General features: G+C 39.5%; 1 protein-coding gene across 1 annotated transcript; it reads left to right on the top strand.

Moving 5' to 3' along the window:
- Positions 1-332: 332 nt before the first annotated feature.
- slc27a6 (solute carrier family 27 member 6) lies at positions 333-23,070 on the top strand. Its single transcript, XM_086301798.1, has 10 exons — positions 333-905; positions 3,978-4,187; positions 8,950-9,108; positions 10,730-10,854; positions 13,008-13,202; positions 19,644-19,734; positions 19,833-20,031; positions 22,113-22,210; positions 22,419-22,549; positions 22,623-23,070. Exons 1-10 carry the CDS (start codon positions 419-421, stop codon positions 22,797-22,799), a joined length of 1,872 nt encoding a protein of 623 aa, XP_086157924.1. The 5' UTR covers positions 333-418; the 3' UTR covers positions 22,800-23,070.
- The last annotated feature ends 98 nt before the right edge of the window (positions 23,071-23,168 follow it).

Below are 23,168 nucleotides of genomic sequence, written 5' to 3'. Positions count from 1 at the left end.
GGCGGTATGATTTTAGATGGAAGTTCACAAATCCTGATTAAAGATGGGGATGCCACTTGTGAACAGAGTGCTTTAATATAAAATATCTGCTGACACCAAGGTCTTACACATGCATTCAGGGCTTCCTGTCTCACAATCTTCACATGCATCTTAATTTCTTTCCATCTAACACCATGCATGCGTGAGAGATCATTTGAAAAAGCAAACCGCCACAGGTGATGTTTTGTAAGTTAATCACCTTTTATTTTGAAGGCAGCATTTGTGATCTTCTACTCTTATGTTGCGGAAATTGACATTTCTGGACGGTCCCTGTTACGCCACTTGCCACACCGTGTTTATTACCTGGGACGTTGGAGGGCGCGCAGTGGCTACCTTTCAGTGTGACATTCCTCTCCTCTCGTGGTCCTTAGCCGTGAGCATGACTCTGTGTCTGGGATGTCTGTCCGTTCTCGTGGCTCTTGCTTTATCAGTTTATGTTCTGCAAAAACTCTGCTTCCCATACTTTTGGAGAGATCTTCTTTTTCTGCAGAAAGTCGTCAGATACGGTGTGGAACTGGAGGTATTCAAGCTGACTTCCAGCGTGCGCACGGTCCTGGACAGGTTCCTCCAGCAGGTACAGCGCATCCCCGACAAACCGTTTGTAATCTACGACGGGAACGTCCACACCTACCGGGACATTGATCGGCGTAGCAATAGACTGGCAAATGTGTTCCTGGAGAAAGCCAACTTGAGGAAAGGAGACTGCGTTGCCTTGCTCATGAACAACGAGCCCGACTTTTTGTGCGTTTGGTTCGGGTTAGCGAAGGTCGGCTGCTCGGTTGCTTTCCTCAACACTAACATCAAGTCCAAGTCTCTGTTGCACTGCTTTAACTCCTGTGGAGCTAAAACTCTAATAGTTGGTTCAGGTAAAAGTCTCATTTCATTGAAGCGGTATACACCACAGTGGCTCTAGAAACAGTTTTATCTTCATGTACAGCATTCAACATTCTTTCTCGATATTTTAATATTGTGTATTGATAGTTTTCTCTATATATATTACGCAATATCTTTTATTTTTGTCTCAAATTTGTCCTTGCAATGTAGCACAGGAGCTTATTCTGCCAGTAAGCTTTGTGTGTGTTTCTATAATTAAGTTAATCCACTAGTAGGTACAAGTTCAAAATGATATATTAATGCTAAAATATCATTTCTATCGTCCATTAGTTTAAATGGTATTTTATTTACATTTTATTACTATTTATTATTATTATTTATTATTATATTTTACTTGCTTTCCTGAACAGGGAAAAAACGTTTTAGTGGTTGACTGTAATGCTTGACTAATTTCTGCAGACTGAAATTCGGGTCTAAAATGTGAATTTGTTGTTGTTTTAAACACGTTTTTGACATATTTCCAAAATATTTGTTTTCTTCTTATTAGGAGAAGTGATCTAATACGTTTGTTAAGCACTGTAGATTTACATAAGAAGCAAATTTACACAAATAAAGTAGCAGATATTTGCCAGTATAGAAACAAACAGGTATGCTGTCCACCAGGGTTTCTGCATCTTCAGAACTCAGGCTGGCTGTTACCAGTTTTACCACATTTTCCAGTTAGGTAAGGGTGGACACTGGGGACTGGGCAGTCTTGGCTATCTTCTCCTGACTGGCTATACCACCAGCCACAAGTAACCTGGTACCCTCCACCAGAGCTTTGTCTGTCTTTACAATGTATTCCCTGTAAAAACGTACTGAAATCAAAAACAGTCACAGGAAAAGTCATTATATGATATAGTTTATGCAAAAATATAATTATTGTTATTGTTCATGAATTTTACATTTCATTTATATACTTGCATTTCTGAACATAAAAATAGCACCTGAAGTTATGGTTGATTCATTTCTGACTACTCAAATTTTGGTATAAAAACATGAATTCAGTTTCAAGTTTGGACAAATTTGTAAAATATTTGTTTCCTTTTCTTTGTTTTTACGACAGGCGAGCTAATGAATTTGTTAAGCAGTGTAAAACACGTGAGGATTTCACCTCTCAAGTACTGCGAATAATGTTTCATATTAGGCCTCTTTAAAGTTTAATTGGCCAAGTAATGAAGCCGCAACACTAAAGTGCGGATTTATTAATGGCAGATATACGTTTTAAAACGTGCATGCAGTTTTGGTGTAATTGTAACTTTTCCCAGTTCTGATAGTCAGGCACATCTTTGACAACTTTCATGTTCTGAACTGCAGGTATCAAACCTGGCTTACTTTCACTTATGGATGTCATGATTAATTAACTTTTCCCTTAAGTAGCCTTAAGTGAAAATCATATGTACTTAATGCTACTTATGCATATTACTTGACTCAGTGTACTTAGTTACTTCCCTGAACTCACAAGTGAACCAACACCTGTGAGTAACACATGAATAATAGATGACAAAATAAAATTTGATGAACTTAATAGCTCCTCATTAAAATCTTGTAACTTGCTGATCCCTTGTAAGATTATTATAAGTTTGTGTAATGTTAGCTGCAATTTAAATATAGATCATTCCACAAATCCACAAATCTGCTTTGGGATGGAATTTATTCAGAAATTCAATGGATGGATCAAAAAAATTGGTGATAAGCAAATATATGTTTAATACAAATTAAGTTTCACTGAAAGTTTCCTGTTTGTACATGTAATTGGATTAACCATGTCGTAATCATGTGACAGAGTGACAGATTGCTCAACCAGACAAACATGATGTTGTCAGAAATGCTGTCCTCACTACAACCGTGGTTAGTTTTTAGAGTTTACACACCCCAGTTTTTCAAGTTTTTTATTGAAAATCGTGCAGTTTAATGCCTCATTGGATTCTGAAATGAAAGCAAAATACAAATAAGTAGTTGGAGTTAAAAAATAAATCAGAGAATCAATTTATATCAATTTATATACCAAAATGTATTCTAAACCTTTGACACATCAAAGTAGCCACCTTGTGGCAGCTTTAACAGCTGAGCACACCCTTGGCAATCTTTCTACAATCTCAGCATGTTTGTAGCAACACACCACTTTCTGCTGTAAAGTACTGTTCAGCTGATGCTCACTCGGGTATGGTACCACACAGTGGGTGCCAATGCTGCTTTTATACAGACAGAGGGGGTTGTTAGTAATCCAGCAGCACCAGCTTTCAAGGCTTGATCAACCTCCATTGCCGTAGAACAGCTTTAAATTGTGAACCCAGACTTTTTTTTGCTAGGCCCCGCCTTTGTTTTTACAGTAAAATCTTCTTATTGGAAGCATATTTGCCGATGCTTCACCTTCTGCTTTGCATTTCTGTGGGAGCCCCGTCAAAAACCTGTCTATTATGCGAGCAGTGTCCAAGGATTCCTGTTTCTTTCTTTCTTTCTTTAAATTCATGACACGTAGTGTATAGGTTAAAAAAACAAAACAAATTACCAACTTTCTCTTATGCTGAAGAAATGGCTGCTATGCTAACATAATTACAAATTATGTTTGCAATTATTAGAAATATTGTTTTGCTTCTACTATTTCTATAATTCTGTCTTCTGAATAATGGAATACATAGACAGCTTCACTGTGAAGAAACCATTACATGTGTGACTTAAGTCCTTTCCGTTCAGGTACCTGACAAAAACTTCCTGCAGGAATTTTAAGGTCAGTCATACAGAAAGATATTTGCAAACACTGATGCAGTTCCATTTTCACCTACAGTCACTACTTGCACTGTAGGTAAAAAAAAAAAAAAAGGCACATAATGATCCATAAACTACAATTAAACGTTTTATTCTGTGAGATTAAGTGTCATGGTATATAATTGGCTTCCTGTTTGCAAGATGCTTCTATGTCTCACTGAGAAAACACATTTGTACATGTACATTTGCAATCAAACCTTCCTAAACCTAAATTTTCAGTTTTAGGATCAATTTAGTTTACAGGAGTAAGCAAAGTCAAGGTAACCTTTTATGATATAAGTGTCTCTATGTCTTAGACTTAGTGGAAGACCTGGATGGCATCCTAAACAGTCTGCTGTCGGACAACATCCAGGTGTGGGCAATGAGGAGCTGGACCAAACACACGGAGGTGCACTCTCTGCTGGATAAGCTTGAATCTGCATCTGAGAAGCCTGTACCAGCAGCACTGCATGCTGCCACTTCTCTCAAAACTCCTACACTCTACATCTTTACGTCAGGAACAACTGGTGAGTGTATATATATATGGTTAGAGATTGACAAGGTACAACACAAATGCTACAGCAAGGGGGAGCCAGGACGACAGGTCATGGGGGGGGGGGGGGGGGGGGGGGGGTGTATCGTCACCCGCATCCGAGATTGGGTACCAAGCCCCAAGCGCGCTGGAAGAAGGATCATTGAGTGCGAGAGGAAATGACCTGAGAGATGGGATCATGGCGAAGCTTGACACCTGGATCCTGCGTAGCTACGGGCAATACCTGCTGCAACCATTACCGAGGCTAACCATCTGATGTACACTACAGCAGTGAGATTCTTGACTACAAGTTGAACAGCCATGAGAAGCAGTACCCTACCTGGAGAAGGAGACTAGAGACCAAGATTAAAGTAGCACGGAGGGAGGTTAGCTAACTATCGAATCTTCAGAAGAAGGTGCCTAAGAAGCAAGCTGTCCATACCAGAGGCTTTGGAAACTGCCAAGCAAAAACTCACAGCCTTGGCCTGCCACTTGAAGAGGTACACCAGGCAGGAGAATAAACCAGCTGTTCTCCACGGCACCAGCCAAGGTGCGCTCTCATTGGCAGAGCAATATGAGAAGAGCAGCACCAAGGCTGAAGACAGTGTAATACTGGAAGAGCATATGGGATAAGGACGCAACCCATAACGGCAATGCTTACTGGTTAGTCGGTCTCAGAGCAGACCACAGCAACCTCCCTGAACAGGGTCCAGTAAGATGAACAGGCACATGGCTCAATACATGAGTGGGGCACAGAAAGGAATTAGCAAGAGTACCAGAGGCCCAAAACCCCAGCTACTGGTAGACCAAACAGTCAGCCAAGACTGCCAGAGTGAATGGAGCAATCCTCTACATGGATGACATTAAGCTGTGTGCCAAGAGTAAATGAGACATCGGTTCACTGATCCACACCACCAGGATATACAGCAACGACATTGGAATGTCATTCAGACTGGAGAAGTGTAGTTAGATGATAACAAAGAGAGGGACAGTAGTCCGAACTGAGGGGGATCACACTACCAGAAGGCAACATTACAGAAATTGATCAAAATGGGAGACGGCCCCTAGGTTGGCCGAGAATGACCGAGCTAAGATCCCGTGGGACTTCCAGATACAGACGGACAAAATGGTGGTCAAGAAGCAGAAGAAGACGGCCGTAGTGATAGACGTAGGAATACCGAATGACAGCAACATCAGGAATAAGGAACATGAGAAGCTTAAGAAATACCAAGGGCTTAGAGAAGAGCTCGAGTGTGTAAAGGGTGAAGGTAACAGTGGTCCCAGGGATAATCGGAGCACTAGGTGCAGTGACCCCCAATTATTAATTAATGAGTGGTGCTTATTTATATGTTGGGACAAATTGTACCAGTTGTCCATTGTTTTCTTTTTTTTTCTTTTTTTTTTTTTTCTCTTCTCGCCTGTCCCATTTGGTTCTTTAGCCATCAGAATTGTTGTCTGAAGACCAACAAGGATACCCAATGGATTTACTTTGCCAAATGGATCATCGTGGCATTGCCGTATTGGTCCATTTGGTCGATCTTTGTTTTTATTATTTATTATATTTTATTTTCAGATGTTACAGACGGGACAGACATGAGTGAGAGATAGGAAAGGGAGAAAGAAAGAGGAAGGAAAGGAAAAACAGAAGGGGAGAGGGACAGTGAGAAAGGGGGGGAGAAAAAAAATAAAAATCTCCTGGATCACCTGTTGAGAGAAGAATAGAAAACAAGCAAAAAAAGACAAAAAATAATAATAAAGCAACATACTAAACACAACACCATCGCATTAATCTAGCAGTAAATACTAAGCAGTAAATACTAAATATTCAATGTTGTTGTGCAGCACGCAGGACAGATGTGCTTCGAAGTAGCAGCCAAGAAAGGTGTAATTTGGGTCTACGAGCAGTGAACACCCGTGTGCATACCTGTGTGGATCAGCGCGCTTGTATTCCAAAGGTTTCTCCATGTAACGATCTGCTAGGGAGTGTGGGGGGGCCACAGCCCCGTCCTCCAGGGTGTGAAGCAGGTATGGAGGAGATCAAAACTCCAGACATCCAGAGGCCCCCAGAACACAAGAGACCAAGGAAGACCAACAGAGGGGCAGCCGCGCCACTGTCCCAGAAAGAGCTGAGGAGAGTCCCAGATGAGGGTTCACTCAGCAGCCGCGGAGCAGAAGCCAGGGGGGGTTGCAGTGACGCGCCCGTGAGCTCCGCCGGCCGCCAGCTGTGCCTGAGTGACCGAGCCCCAGGCCGAGAGGCCGGGGGCACCCCACCCCCGAAGGGGCCCGAGCGAGCCCCAGGCTCCAGGCCCCGATAAGCGGCCGCCAAGGAGTGAGCCGGTGTGTACCTGGACGCCCATCCCCGGACACAAATTTTGTGCATAGGGCAGTGAAAATCATATGGGCTATATTCTTTTCTGAAGTGACATTATCTAAGCTGCCCAGTAAACACACTAAGGGGGAGGTTGGAATGTTACATTTCAGACACTTTGATAAGTCTTCACATATCTCGCGCCAAAACTTTTGCACTGGTGGACAGAACCAAAGAGCGTGGATATAATTGTCTGGTGTATTGCCTTGACAGTGTGAGCAGTTGTTGGAAGATGTAAAGCCCATCTTGAACATCCGATGACCTGTATAGTGCACTCTATGTAGTATTTTGTATTGTATTAATTGCAGACTGGGATTTTTAATTAATTTAAAGGTTTTTAAGCAAATCTGAGACCAGAAGTTTTGGTCTAAGCTGACTGATAAATCTGCTTCCCACTTTGCAATAGGAAGGGATATTGATTCATCTAATTTAGAAAGTGTTCTGTATATTTTAGATAATAATTTGGGGGATTTAAGAGTAAGAAAATGTGCCGCACTTGGTGGTGTTTGTAATTCAACTTGACTGAGGTTAAATTTCTTTTTTACTATGGATTTAATTTGTTGATATTCTAAAAATCTTGTCTTGTTGATCCCATATTGTGCAACTAGTCTGTCAAATGGAATAAATTCTGTTCCCTCTAATATATGTTCTAAGTATTTAATTCCTTTACAACTCCATTCTGGGAAATTAATCATATTATTGTTTTGTAATATGTCAGGGTTATTCCAGATAGGTGTACGTTTGCATGGGATTAATGAAGACTCCGTTATTTTTAGAAACTCCCACCATGCTGTCAGAGAAAAGCTGATGTTGATACTTTTAAAGCATTCATGTCTTTTGATGTTTGAGCTAATAAATGAAATCTCTAGATCCTTGCATAGTCCCTGTTCAACATCTAGCCAGGGCTCAACTAAGAAGGTATGTTTTAACCATTCTGAGATGAACTGAAGCCTGTTGGCTAAGAAGTATTGGTGTTGTCCATTGTTTTCGATAAAATTACTCTTGAAGAGTGGATGTTCTATTTTATGCAGTCTGTAAAGTGTAATGTTACTCTATCTGATATACTCTTGTTATATAGCTGTGCAAGTGGTTTATAAGCAGGGTGGTTTGAGGGTTTGAGAAGCAAACTGATGAAAGTGTGATGACCAGTTCAGTACTCACAAAGAATATTATATTATATTATTAAAAAAGCGCTTCATGTGTTGGTGTCGAGCATTGTGGATGAGATCAGAAGCAGTTGCCTAGAAAAGAGAGCCTAAAATCTCAAGCCTGTATTTGGGCAGGATGGTTGTGTCGGTTGGGGGAGCATGAAGGTGATAAAATTCTGTTTTCATTTTTAATACAGTTTAAATTACTCATTCATACATTCTACAGTATTTGACATGGAAACTGTATTTGTGATTTACATGATCTAAAGTTGCACAACAAGTTAGTGAAAACATTGAAATGTTTGGAGCAAGAAAGCCGGTGCACACCACACACCAGACTCATTATTCCATCATCCCATGTGTGAAGGATAGTCAGGGGAACATAATAATTTGGGGATATCCATATACTGATGTTTAAAAGAGATTGGCTTATTGGAATGGCTGAGTCAGAGTTATGATCTTAACATAAATGTGATACTGAAGAATAAACTGCTGCTTGTGTTTAAATTAGGCCAGAAATACTGGTGAACTGAAAAGATTTTGAAGGACAAATGATCCTAATTTCCTTGTCATTGCTCAAACTGCCTGATGGATGTTTTTACTAGTTACTAAGTTTAACATTAATTTACTTTTACCAGCCTGCACTATGAAAGGTTACACAGTTTGCTTAATAAAGTACAACTATCTATGTATAGTTTTGTCATATTGTGTTTTTCTTTGTCACATGAACACAGAAACTGGTTCAACACAGGGTTTGTCCCATCTATACAGTGGGGACAATGATTTCTATCCCTTAAGCCATAAAAGTTGAGGTATTGCTGCCACCCTGGCGGGACACGCAGGTGGCATGGACACCCGAGTTTGTGAGTGCCATAACTCGAGAACTAGGCAATGTAGGATTTTCAACTTGACGGCATAGATGCATTTACTTACTCAGACAGTTCAAATCTCAGAAACCTCGACTTCAAGGTCAGAGGTAGGGATGGGCTTTTAAAACAGGGACAGCACAGAGTGGGAAAGGTTGAAAGGTTGGTGACTGGCATTATTGCATCTATGGTATACCCTCCTCTTTCATTATTGGACCGAGAGCTTCGCATCCCAAAAAGGTGTTCACTTCATTTATGCAGAATTCAAGCTTGAATTGTTCTTCAGATGGCCGCTTATTCAATCAAAAGCATGCTATTTGCTATTTTGTAAATGTAGCGTCCCAAATATAACGTTATGCGGTTATTTCCCCACAGGTCTTCCTAAGGCTGCAGTGATCTCTCACCTCCAGAGCCTGAAGGCAGCAGCAGGTTTTTGGGCATTTGGGGCAACTGAAGATGATGTAATTTATGTCACCTTGCCACTCTATCACAGCGCAGCATCCCTGATTGGTGTAGGTGGAACTATAGAGCTAGGTAGGTCTACAAATATCTCTGCATTGCTAATCCCTTCACGATTAGGGTCTGACAGTATAGCTATACTTGCTGTAGTAAGTATAGCTGTGAGAAAAAAAAGATATGGTAATCGATGGTAATTTTGCATGTGAACTTTTTGCACAGGTTAAGATGTTTCCATGCAAATATTAGTAAATGAGCCCTATTGACATTATTGTTTAAGGATGTAAGCAAGATTTATCTTGGACTGTTTTATAATTCAAGATGATAAGATTACACAGAGACGTGTTCTTATGACACCCAGCAACTTGCTTTTGCTGCTTTTATGATTTAAGTTCCATGCTTCAGAGAGTTGGTTCTATTGGCATTGAATATTGAATATTGGCTGTTTTTCAGAGCTGCAGACATTGTCTACTCAGCACAATGTAACTACCAAACCTCTTTGAAGATCTCATGTTTCACTTTAACAAGCAGCTTTATTTTATGCTGCAAGATTCTCAGATGGGAATATTATTGTTGTTAAGTACACTGAAAACTGTTTCTGCAGTTTGAACATAAAAGTAATCTCGTATGTTTTTGAATTCATCAGTCGGTTCATTCTCTTCTGCTTATGGAGTAATTTCGAGGAGTTTTTGTTTGTTGTTTCATAGTATTGATGATTAACTGCTTTGCGGATCTGTTCCATCTATGCCAAAGTTAGTGATGCTGAATCCTTCACATTCTGAGATCAACATCTTGACAAGTTCTGAAAACAATCCTTGGTAAAGCTAATGCCCTGATAGTTAATATGCACATATCCTGATCAAAATCAATGCCATGCAGACTAAGCATTGGGTTAGATCCCATATGTCTAAGATTTTTAGGGCCAAGTACAAATGACCTCAGTGTTATCTGAATTTAAAAGAAGGAAATTATAGGGCAAAATCTGATCTGGTTTTTCTGTTATTGAGTGGAATCAGTGGTTTGCACCATTTGCAAACTTTCTTAAAAATCAATTATGATGGGGTCTGTTGATTGTAGACTTTTATACTGAAGTCCTCAAAAGTGTTATTGGGTTGGCTAGATGTTGCGAAGGCTGGGTTTTTTTTGTTGTTGTGTTTGTTTTTGTTTTTTTTTCTAACCAAGGAAAGAATTGACAGTGATATCTGATTTTTGGGGGGTAAGGGTTGGGCCTATAGCCAATCCAAAAATCAGGTTAGTATATCCTTAATCTTGATGGCATTACCTTGGCCTCTAGTACCAACCTTCAGAGGGTCCAAAATGCTATGAGAATACTAACAGGGACTAGAAATAGAACTTTAATGTCTCTTACGTTAGCTTCTCTTAGCCGCCTCCATGTTAAATCCAATCAAGAACGATCACGAACTCTGTTATTTTAAAAACCTCATAGTATCATATTATACCCACTGAGCACTTGACTGTCATGATGTAGGCTTTCTTGTGGATAGTACAATGGAATGCAGAGACTTCAGCTCTCAGGCAGCTCCCAGTTTGCATGTCACTACTGCATTATGTTTTGTACTTGTCTTTCTGTGGGCCAGTATAATAAAACAGAGCTTAACAGATGTATTAAAAAGAGGAATCATTCTAATTTCATCCCATAACAGTGTTATTAACTGCATTGTTGTCTATTCTACCATAGGTGCAACCTTAGTCTTGAAGAAGAAGTTCTCAGCCTCTCAGTTCTGGAATGACTGCAGAAAACATGATGTTACTATTTTCCAGTATATTGGTGAACTCTGCAGGTACCTCTGCAACCAGACAAAGGTAACCTGTTGCTGGCTGGACCCACTCACTACCCTAAATTAGTTTATTCTTGTTACATTATGGTGTAAAACCATCGTCATTTGAAATTCAAACTTTTTAACAGCTCTAGATAATATAAGTAGATCAGGGCAGGACAGATGTTGTGTCAGATGCATTCTCACTCCTGGCAATATGTTTGGCTTTGGCGTGGGGTGACATACAGAAAGTGCATGCAACAATTACTTGCTCTTCTCACCTAGGCTCAGCTGGAAATGACACAGACATTTTTTCTAAATATGTTACTAAACCATGAGGTTAGAAAAGGGTCCAGATAATCTGCATATAGTAATGGTTGACAGAGCAAAGGGACTAAATAAGGAGAAGCAGACAAAATTATAGATGTACCTAAAATGTTCTGTTAGATGTTCTTATAATATTACTATGTTATTGTTAGAGTTTATGTCAATAAGTATTTTTCTTTTATTATTTTTAATGGAAGTTGTCATTGTAACTGCTCCACTGAGTCATTCAAGTAATACTGTTCACAACTGTGACAGAAAAATAAGCAGGACCATTGTTTACTGTTCCTGCCCTCCTTACATCATGTAGAAATGCACGCACACACAGTGTCAGGGCCAAGCTCATCCATTCATGAATTCAAAGTCCTCTTTGTCCATGTTCTGTGTCATTTGGCTGTGTGGGTGAAAGGTTGGCCGCCACTGTCCTCATCAGTGATTGGTAAATGAAACGTACACAAGACACAAGAACCTTTTCACAAAATATGTGCTGACAAGGATGGATACTAATTACTCAATGTCCTGTTCTGCACTTTGATTATGCAAAGCAAATACCACCAGCTAAGCAAATACCATAGATGTCATCATATCGCACTGGATATTTGGCTCCAAATTCCATAGAGACTAGGACTTTAGACTAGGACCAGTTAGCTAACTGTAGCTAGTCTACAAAGGATATCCCTATTTGTATATCCTCTTTATACAATTCTTAATTATTTATGGCGGTCATATTTGTGACACTTATACTGTGTTTCTACACAGTGTAAATTATAAACCTTGCAACATGCCCTAGAAATGCACATTCTAAGTAAGGAGGACAAAGTTAATAGATATAGTCCCCTAAAACATGAGTACCTGGAACATATGCACCATCATTATTAGACCATTATCTACAGCTGCTTTCAGTACCATTGAAATGCATTTAGTCTTTTTCTTCAATTGAGCTTTCTGAGTTAACCTCAGTAATTACTTCCTCCTTAAAAAATATGTAGGACTGCTTTCTTCCATTTGTGCAATATCTCTACAATTAGAAATATCCTGTCTCAGAGTGGCTGGAAAAACTAGTTCATGGATTTATTACTTCTAGGCTGGACTATTGTAATTCATTATTATTAGGTTGTCCTAAAAACTCCCTGAAAAACCTTTAGTTAATCCAAAATGCTGCAGCAAGAGTACTGACAGAGACTAGAACGAGAGAGCATATTTCTCCTGTATTGGTTTCCCTTCATATATCAATAATCAGGCCCCGTCTTATCTTAATGACCTTATAGTACCACATCACCCCATTAGAGCACTTCACTCTCGCACTGCGGGCTTGTTGTTCCTCGAGTATTTAAAAGTAGAATGGGAGGGGGAACCTTGAGATTTCAGGCCCCTCTTCTGTGGAACCAGCTTCCAGTTTGGATTCAGGAGACAGACACTATCTCTACTTTTAAAATTAGGCTTAAAACATTCCTTCTTGCTAAAGCATGTAGTTAGGGCTGGATCAGGTGATCCTGAATCCTCCCTTAGTTATGCTGCAATAGGTGTCGGCTGCTGGGAGATTCCCTGGGCAGATGGGCAGATGGCTGCCCCTCCCCAGAATCTGGTTCTCCCTGAGGTTTCTTCCTGTTAAAAGGGTGTTTTTCCTTCCCACTGTTGTTGTGATTTGGCGCTGTATAAATAAAATGAAATAAACTGAACATGCACTTAAACATTTCTTTAAAACACATTACATAACATAGCCTTTTCCTATTTATATGCCACCCTGTCAGTGTAATAATCAGAGACATTTATTAAGTGGAAATTATTTCCCACTTAACAGTTTTTTAAATAAATGATTTCGTAATACTTTTCAGAAATCTTGTGCTGATGTATTTGTATTTTTCTCTCCATCAGACAGAGCTTGATAAAGTTCATAAGGTGCGGATGGGAGTGGGAAATGGGCTGCATCAGGATGTGTGGCAGGAGTTCCAAAGTCGCTTTGGGAAAATCAAAATGTGTGAAGTATATGGCTCCACTGAAGGAAATCTGTGTTTCATGAACCACATTGGCAAGATTGGATCAGTAGGCCGCTCCAACTTCTTTTACAGGGTAAGTGCATGGAAATAAGCTATTCCATGTGTGTGTGACCAAGCCTACACGCTACTCTCTAGTAAACGAGCACTACCTTGGTGTGTGCTTTCATAAGAGAAGGTAGACAAAAGTAAATGATTATAATAAATCATGTTATAATGTCAAGTAATTTGACATGTCAGTAGAACTGCACAGATTCACTTCACCATCATAACAAAATAATTTCTTTATAAGGAATGCTCATTAAGGGAAGCTGCATTTCTAATGACATCAAGCTCTTAAATAAGTCTAAAGTCTTACTTGCTGGTCTTAAAACACTGAAACATCAAATAAAATGATTAAAAACATTTTTGTTTAATACAAGACTAAAGACAGATTCTGCTTTGGAATTTGTCCACAATTCTTGTGTAAAACATGTGAGTTTTATTATTCATGTTATTATTGTCATAGTAACTATTGCATGTAGTGCCCTAAGTCGAACCTCAGTAAATCTAATTTTTTGTGTTGTTAAGCCTCAAGGCAAATATGAAATTAAATATAAATATTACAAATATAAAATGAATTACTGCATCAACGAGCAATGGCTCGAGGAGGTAAAAACTGACGATTCCAGGTTGCTTTGATATGCCAGTGACCAGACGAAAGGGCTGAGAGGTGAAGGATTTGAGTCGAATAAACGGAGTGCGATGAGACATACTCCACAACCAGGCTAGTGGAGTATGGGAGAGACCGATGGAGACTAACCTACTAAGGAGAATGGAGTGAGAGATGGTGTCAAAAGCAGCACTCAGATCGAGGAGAATAAGAATGGAAAGTAAACTGTAGTCAGCTGCCATAAGAAGATCACTGGTTATTTTTATAAGCGCTGTTTCAGTGCTATGGGAGGGGCGAAAACCAGACTGGAACTGTTCATACAGATTATTATTAGTTAAGTATGAGTGGAGTTGTGTGGCAACTATCTTCTCAAGAATTTTTGAGAGGAATGGTAGATTGGAAATAAGACAAAAATTATCAAAGTTATTGGGATCTAGACTTTGTTTTGTTTTGCTTTGTTTTGCGTTTTGTTTTTGTTTTCAATATTGTGGCGATGGCAGCAACTTTGAAGGAAGCAGGAACAGTTCCAGTAGTAAGTGAAGAATAAATGATAGCAGATATGAGGGGAAGCAAAGAGGGTAAACAGGCCTTGACCAGGTTTTGACTTACAGATGAGTTCTGAAATATCAGTGACAGAGGGAAGTTGGAAAGCAGAAAAAGAGTGTGATGGGAGTGGAAATGCAAAGGAAGCGCTACGTGGAACAAACCAGGTCTTGGATGAGCAGGTAAAAATCTGGTGACCTGAAAGAAGAGTTGAACAGTGAAAACGGTGTCTTGGTTGAATCATCATTTGCACAGACCATGGTGGAGTAATAAGCAGATATTGTTTGATTAATACACTCTTTATAATACAAAACATGATTATTAAACATTTCCTTATGAATAGTAAGACCAGTTTTCTTATTATAGAGGCGTTCAAGCCGTCGGCCTTTTGCTTTCAGAAGCCTGAGTTCAGCTGTAAACTCTCTCAGCAGGGTGCTGACTGAGGGAATGATACAGATTTGGTTTAGAGTGTGGCAACAGAGTTTAGAATATTATTGAGACTAGAGTTATAATAGGAAACCAAGTCCTCTTGGGTGAGCAGGTTATGAAAATGCAAATAAGTAGAGAAAGCAAAAGAAAGGGTGTCAGGATGGGTTTTCTTAAAATTCTGAAAAGAAATGGTACAAGGGTTCTTGGGCATAGAAAAGGTTATTTTGACATTGAAAGAAAGATCTTGCAATAGATTACCGTGATACCTCCACCACGGCCGGACTCACGAGGCTGGCAGGTGTAAACAAACCCAGGAGTGGAGTTGTTGAGCTGCGAAAAGTCATTGGGCTGTTGCCACGTCTCAGTCAAACAGAAAAAGTCAAACTTATGGTCTGTGAGGAGATTCTGGACGGAATGTCCCTTTTTCGTAAGCGAGCGGATGTTGACATTTCTTAACAATGTTCTTCACATAACCCTGTTGCTTTACTACACTTCTGCCCATCCATGAATACAGTTGGGTCTATTATTTGTTGGGCAAAGATCATTTTAATAATATTGCCTTTCTAAACCACTGCAGATGGATTTTAAAGCAAACAGTCAATACGGGATTAATGTTCAGACAGCTTTCATTCAAGGAGTTTTACAGAAGTACTTTTTAGGAGTCACAGCCATTTACATACATTTTCAGAGGTTCAAAAATGTAGATAATGGGCTCACAGGTAGTTTCATCAGCCCCATCTACAGTTGGAGCTATGTAAGTAAAACTAAATTGAACTGAATGCCCACCACCCCTGGCACAGTTGATGGTCATTTTTAACAGCTCACTGAATCAATTGCCACTATTATTCCAGTGCAAAATGTCAGTCTAAATCTAAAGTGCATGATGGTATAATTATTTCTGTGATTAAGAAAAGCAGCTTTGCACCATCTAACTCAAGAACTCTTGAAAAGATAAATTTTCAAGGTCTGAAAGTCCTCTCTCAAGGCCTGATGAAACCAAGATGAACTTAACAAATTGAGAGGAACATAAAAGTACGGGCATGGAGAGAACTCCTTCATGATCTTTAACATACTGGATTACCCATGACTGCCGCTAGTATTTACTGATTCAGTTCAGCTTTATTTACAAAGTCATATTATAAAGGAAAGACTACAATAATAAAGAGAAAAACCCAACAATCAAACAACCGCCTTTGTGCAAGTAGTTTAGAACCTGCTCAGGTTCAGATTCAAAACTGATTGGACAGCACTTCACAGTGCTAATAAATAATGACCAACACTGTATTGCAAAGGTAGCCCAAGGATATATTTAGGATATGGGATATTATTCAGTGTCAAGTCTGTCGCATCATCTCAACCCAGTAGAATACACAGCACCCTCATCAAGGTGATATTACACAAACTAAAAACTTGTCATACATTGAATATGTCATACATGTAATACTAATGTCAGATTATTAAACAACTTCTTACATAGTTATACATGTACTGTAAGTCTGTTGTGACTGTGGAGAAGAATGAGTAGTGAAGTTGCTTTACTGTGGCTTTGGTAGGTATTAATGCTGGCTGTTGTTAATCAGTGGACTTACATAAGAGTGGATCCATGTATTTGGCTCTAATCTCTGACTTCAGCTATTCTTAGATGTGTCCAGGTGACTTTTCATTTGACCCACAATGTTATAAAAGAAGTTGTAAAAGAAGTTATAAAACATATGGTTAAAAGTAGTGTCAGTTCTGTAACATGCAGTTAAAATGTATTGTTTAGATTTCTTTTGTTGGTCTACAATTATGAAAACGTTATGGAATAATGAGTGTCTATTAATATAAAGTGTATTAGATTGGACCTTCTTTATACATTTTATAACTGCCCTAATTACATTCAGTTTCTAGATCACTAAAATGCGAATTACCTTGACCATTGATCAAGGCCATGAGTACCATTCACAGAAGGTTGGGGAATGGCTGCAATCACAGCATTGTAAGATGTTGAAAGATGACTCCCGCTTCCATTCAGAGATTGAGAGATGGTCTTTCCCTTTTCATCTGTCCCCGCTCAAACCAGCTTCCCTCCCTGTCCCATGTGTACATCCTCATCGTTGTAAGAGTACACTGTAGGTGTAGATGGACTGTAGAGTCCTGGCCTGACGAGTTGTCTCTTTTGTGTTGTTGGCACTAACAACTATGCTACATTAAAAGTGACTTAAATCCCCTTTCTTAACTATTCTGGTGCTCAATTTCAGCTTTAGTTTGTCATCTTGATTATACCTAAAAACATAAATGCACTGAGTTGTTGGCGTGTGATTGGCTGATTAGATAAGCACTTTGAGTTCTCAGGTGGGACAGAAAAGCACTATCCTAGGAACTTGTCCATTTAACATACTGTATGTGTGTTAATAAGCAGCTGAACAGATGTATCTAATAAAGTGGCTGTATTATGAGTGTATATATAAAAGGCAAATAACCATATTTGTTTTTTTATTAATTTAATATACTTTGAAAAATATAAGTCTTGAAAGTAAGTCTTTGTAGGTGGCATAGATGTCCATCTGATCACATAACTTGTCAATCAAATGTCTTGTATTAAACAAAAACAAAGACTCATGTACTTTTAGACCCATCTATAAAAGTAAATATTCTATTGAAATTATTAATAGTACCTTCAGTTATTTGTCTAAAAGTGGGGAGTAGTTTACATATTTATGTATCATACCTGTTCTGTGCAAAGCCTGAAGCCACTTTTTATTAGTGAGAAACTAGGACAAACAAGATAGCGCTAGAAAACACAAACCTTAAGGCTAATTAATACAGAGAACAAATGCAAAAGCAGAATATGAAAATCTGTTAATTCCAATTCAATCCATTTAGATACATTTAGATACATTTAGATACATTTGAGGTCAATTCAATAGTCAGTCATCATTTTCTGTTGCATCCTCACCCTCCCTGACACACACACACACACACACACACACACACACACACACACACACACACACACACACACACACACAGAGCAGCTTACATTTGCTCAGTAAATATTAAACCTTTTGATGTGATATTCTTGAGTTTAGACATTTAAAAACATGATTGAGGTCTTGAAGTGATTCAGAGTATGTGAGCTTTGTTATTTATTCTGAATTCTTCTGACCATAAATCTGCTTTTCTTATATCAGTCATTTTGTTTCTAATGTTTATTTAATAGATACTCAAAATGTTTTACACGCATTTTAATTTGTCCTAAAACATTCCGTATTATCATTCTCCTTAATCTTTCGGCTGAGCATGTACGTCATCATGCTTTGCTGGCATTTTTCATATTTAGCAATGTACTGTTTGTGTTTTTCCCATGAAATGCAGATTAAATGTGACACTTCTGCATTGTTGTGTGATTCAGCTTTCAACAGTTCTGCACTTTGGCTTTCAGGAAAATTGTGTTTTAGCAGCTTCAACAATTTTCCCAAATATTTCAACAATTCAGCTCAAGTCATTCAGCTTTTAGCAATTTACACTGCCTTTTCTTTAGTAAATGCATTCTCTAGTTTCTTTATATTTTGCTAGGAAAATGCTAAATGTGTCCAGCTGTCAACTGAAACATATACAAACATGTAAATACAATGTACAAAGCAAAGCAGAGTTTTTACAATTCTAATGGACCTGAAGGTCAATAGTCGGCATCAACACTATTGTTCGTCAACACATCTGAAATCTCTTAGGCAAGCTTTCTTGAAATTTCTTTTAATAGTTTTCAAATTTTCAGCTAATTACTCTTGAGGATGTGTAAGTGTAGACACAACACTGGTTGTTATATGTTAGTCTGGCTCCTTAAAAACAACATATGAAGAAACAAGGGTTTATTCATACAGTTTTCATAGTTTCATTGTATCTAGTTTTCCATATTGTTTATAATTTGTATGTGAGCATTTCCTCTGTAGTTGTGAAAATCATTGGGCTAAATTGTAAGAACCAATCCATTAATTATTTAGCATTTAGTTTCATTACCTATTGGTTAACAAAAGCTTGACTGACTGACTGACTTTTGTCATTCCTTCTATACACCAACACTGTACATTACAACAAAAATACCTGCCTGGCTCTGAATACAGCAGGAAAGGTACAAGCTGCAGAATCTTGCTGTTCTGGTACGAATGCTGCAGAACCTCTTCTGAGATGTCAGGAGAGAGAACAGACCATGTTGGGGATGAGAGGGTTTCTGTAGGATTTTGTTTGCTCTGGTCAGATAGCGTTTCTGCAGAATGTCCTGGATGGGGGAAAGTGAACACACATTGATCTTCTCTGCTGTCCCCACCCTCTCTACAGATTTCCAGTTTGTGGCACTGCGAGCTCCCAAGCAAACAGATATGCACATAGAAAGTGTTAAGGATAGGAGAGGGTGGGTGAGCTCTCCTCAACCGCTGCAAAGAAGTGCAGGCGATGCAGAACTGTCTTAGGAAGAGCTCTGATCTGCATCACTGAGTGTCTGTTTTCTGTACTTCCAGGAACTTGGTGCTACAGACCATTTCCACTGTTGCACTATTGTTTAGAAGTGGTGTGTGCTGGCTTTACATATTAATGCAAATGTATATGTTTAAATGCCCTTAAAGACATTTAGCATTAAGCAGATCTGTGGGCTAATTAGCTATTCTTATTGAAACTAGCACATTTTAATGTCTACAGTGAGTTAATGCCATCTGCTAAGATGTAGAAATTATGTATAAAGTTTTTTTTGTTTTGTTTTTTTGACAGTGACTACAAAAGGTATTGATTTTTTTTTTCAGGACTTTAAAGCTGCTTAGATACTTCTCTCAATCCACATGGTGTTCCAATCCTCATAGTTGATTACTCTGTTCATCAGTTACCCACCATAACACTATTTCCTTTTGACATTTTGTGTAGCTCCTGTTTAAGTATGATTTGGTGAAGTATGACATTGTGAAAGATGAACCAGTGAAAGATCAGTATGGTTTCTGCCGGCGAGTGGACAAGGGTAAGGTTGGAATACAAATTCATTTCTTATTCTTCCCTTTTAAACTTGAACGTTTTGAACAAGTATTTGTATTGATTTTGAACTTCTGTTATTCTTAGGTGAGATGGGGCTTTTACTTTCCAAGGTCAGCGCTATTAGCCCATTCTTTGGCTACGCTGGAAGCAAGGAACTGACTGAAAAGAAGCTGATGAGAAATGTGTTTGTCAAGGGTGATGCCTACTTTAACACAGGCGATCTCATGGCGGAAGACCATGAGGGCTTCATTTTCTTTAGAGACCGAGTCGGAGACACATTCAGGTACTTAGATAAGATGTTTACGATGTTCTTAGATTTGATTTGCATACATTTTCTATATAGACTTCTATGTAGCCTCTGGTAAAAGACCTGAGCTTGAAGGATCAAGACCATATGCTCTTGATCCTTCAAGCTCATGTCCTTCGAGCTCGGGTCTTCTACCAGAGGCCTGGGAGCTTGAGGGTCCTGTACAGTATCTTTGTTGCTTCTACGACTACGCTCTTCTGGACAGAGATCTTGGATGTTGGTCCTGGGATCTGTTGAAGCCACTTGCCCAGCTTAGGCTTCATTGCCATAAGTGCTCTGATTGCCACAGTGGCCTTTACGCTCCACCTCTTCTTGACTTTCTCTCTCAGCCCTTGACACTTCTTGCGCCTCTCGAAAGTGTAGTTAGCTTATTACTCTGTATAGCTACATCTATCACTACAGCCATCTTCCTCCACCGTTTCAATATTGGTTAGTCATCATCAGTTTGTCTGTCTGGAAGTCCCACAGGATCTTAGCTCAGTCATTCTGAATGGGGGCATGTCCCATTTAGCCTTGGGAGTTACTAGGCGCAGATGTTCCTGTGTATTATGCAAGCCACCTGGTTATGGCATTCCATGTATGCCCTGTCTGCTAGCATCTTGCACCCTGCTGTTAGGTGCTAGATTGTGGCATCAGTGGCATCTTTGCACAGCTTGCAACTGCAGTCTTCCCGGGTGTGGTAGACCCCAGCCTGTATGGATCGTGTGCTCAGAGCTTGTTCCTGCGCTGCCACGATTAGTGTCTTTCAGTCCAGCTTTGTCCAGCCACTGGTAGGATTTCTGGATGTCAGCCACTTGGTCTATCTGATGATGTCCTCGAACAGGACAGTCCGGCCTTCAGTTAGCCAGATGCTCAGTGACTGCAGTCAGTAGATCAGCTGCTGCTTTCAGTGATGGTCGCAGCAGGGACTGTTGGATGCTGCATGCACATCTTCTAGTAGACCTTCGAAGGGTTCTTCACATAGTTCTGGTATTTGGCCACTAGGGGTTCAGTTTTCCAGCTTAGCCATGATCCTATTGCTCAGGTCAGCTGTTCTTACACTCAGTGCCTTCAACACACCAGGTGTACTTTTGGGCTTGGTGCCCAATCGTGAGTACTACAGCCAAAAGAAATGTCCTGGCTCCCTCTTCCCATAGCATTTGTGTCGTACCTCATCATTGTCCAGTTGTGATACCAGTTGCTTCTGAATGTCGGAACACTGAGCTACCAGTTATTTTGCCGTCAGTCTAGATGTTGGGTATTGAGGATTCCATAGGTCCCACATCCTCTTCATGTAACCACTTTTGCTGGGGTTACTTGCATAGTAGCGTTCCAACAGCTTAGAAAAAAAGTGCTTGTGTGAATTAGTGAATGAGGTAAGTTGTGTAAAAAGCTTTGAGTGCTTAGAGTAGATAAGAGCTATATAAGAAGTCCATTTAACAGGCCCTGTTCTCATCCCTTGCTCACTTGTACCTGCTTTTTCCAGTAGCCCACTACTTATCTGTGTGTCCTGGTTCCTCAATTTGTGACACGGACCTTATCAATCCAGGTGACGTCTGAGCCACTATGGCTTTAGTTATCTCTCTCTCTTGCTTCTATGATGAGGTAGGCTTGGTTTTCTTGTTCACTCGTGAACTTGAACTCCTCTGATTGGGGCAGTAACTTGTCATTGGCCAGTGTGGTCAGTCCACTTCTTTTCTAGTTAAGACTTGAAGGCAAGCTGTAGGTCATTTGATGAAGCCACCTGAACCACATTATGAGAAAAAAGCAGATGTGAGATCTTGAGAACAACAGAGTGTAAATCATCCACTATTTGGCTACCTTTAGCTTTTAAAAAAATATGAACAGAATCAGTGACAAGGCCCTGGCAACTCCTACGAAGCAAGGAAAAACAAGAGATCAGTTTACCCTTGGGAAAGACTTGCCAAAGGCCCACACTGAATAAGGATTAAACAAAAAATCAAAAAATTAAAAAGGACAGATGCCAGCAGTAACACAGGTTGTTACCATACGAGTGTAAAGCCTGGTCTGACACAGACTATGCTTCTACCAATTAATTTTTTCCCCCCCAATTTCAGGTGGAAGGGTGAAAATGTATCCACGACAGAGGTGACAGAGATTCTTGGGCTGGTAGATTTTATCCAAGAAGTCAACGTGTATGGAGTGCAAGTACCAGGTATCATGTCGCCATGCTTAATTATTAATGCAGTTACTAAGACTGTGAGAACTTGCAGTATAGATGTTTTCTTTTTTTAAATATCCACAATATCTACTTCGCCAAGTGCTACATTTTTGCTGTCCTTAGCCAATTAAACACAAGCAGGATGTCCATGTGGCATCAGTGAAAAACAGTATCCCTTGACATTGATCCATGTTGTTCACAGGACACGAGGGCAGAGGAGGAATGGCATCAATCATTGTAAGACCGGGCTTCATATTTGATGGAAAGAAGCTGTTTGAGCATGTAGTGAGGGATCTACCAGGATACGCTCGTCCACTTTTCATAAGGCTTCAGGTAAAATATGTTACTAAAATCAGTTTAAACATCCTGCTACTCTGAAGTAACTCAGATTGTTTTTTCCTCTCAGGAGGTCATGGAAACGACAAGTACCTTCAAACAGCAAAAGTTCCATCTGGTGCAGAGTGGTTTCAACCCCTCAAAAGTCGTTGATCCTCTCTATGTGTTGGACTACAAGCAAAAGAGCTACATTCCTCTGACAGACACGATCTACCAGAGCATCAGTGCTGGAGAGCACAAGCTATAGAACTCACAAGTATGAGTGTGACTATACAGTTTTAAATAGTGCACAAGAGTTTGAAAATGTTTAATGAATATTAAACATCTGACACATAATATGAACCTGAATGTGTTACTATGTCACAGCAATCCAATGACTAAGCCTAATGAAATACTTCAAATGGAAAACTAGAAAAGATCTTCAGATCTTTTGGATTTGATGACACTGTAGATATTAGTAGTAATAATAAATGCAATTTTGGAAGAATTCAGACAATAAATTATACCTTTTTACATCATTCTGTGTGTAATTCTGGTCAGATTTTTCCCCAATCATATCTCACTGTGCCTGCACCCTCTTTTTCATGGAACTCCTCAACCGGATTTTCTGTCAGAA

The sequence above is a fragment of the Aulonocara sp. 'chitande type north' Nkhata Bay genome, linkage group LG7 (genome assembly GCF_057382095.1).
Source record: "Aulonocara sp. 'chitande type north' Nkhata Bay isolate Kocher_YH1m ecotype deep benthic linkage group LG7, A_spYH_male_GT1.1, whole genome shotgun sequence".
NCBI lineage: Eukaryota > Metazoa > Chordata > Actinopteri > Cichliformes > Cichlidae > Aulonocara > Aulonocara sp. 'chitande type north' Nkhata Bay.
Note: the sequence above shows the minus strand (reverse complement) of the source record. Positions and strands in the feature narration are given on the sequence as shown.

Excerpts from the sequence above, each read along its gene's own strand:
- slc27a6 (XM_086301798.1), top strand. The coding sequence starts at position 419 with ATGACTCTGTGTCTGGGATGTCTGTCCGTTCTCGTGGCTCTTGCTTTA. Across the intron at positions 20,032-22,112 it reads CGAGTCGGAGACACATTCAG|GTGGAAGGGTGAAAATGTAT; the intron begins GTACTTAGATAA and ends CCCCAATTTCAG. Across the intron at positions 22,550-22,622 it reads CACTTTTCATAAGGCTTCAG|GAGGTCATGGAAACGACAAG; the intron begins GTAAAATATGTT and ends TTTTCCTCTCAG.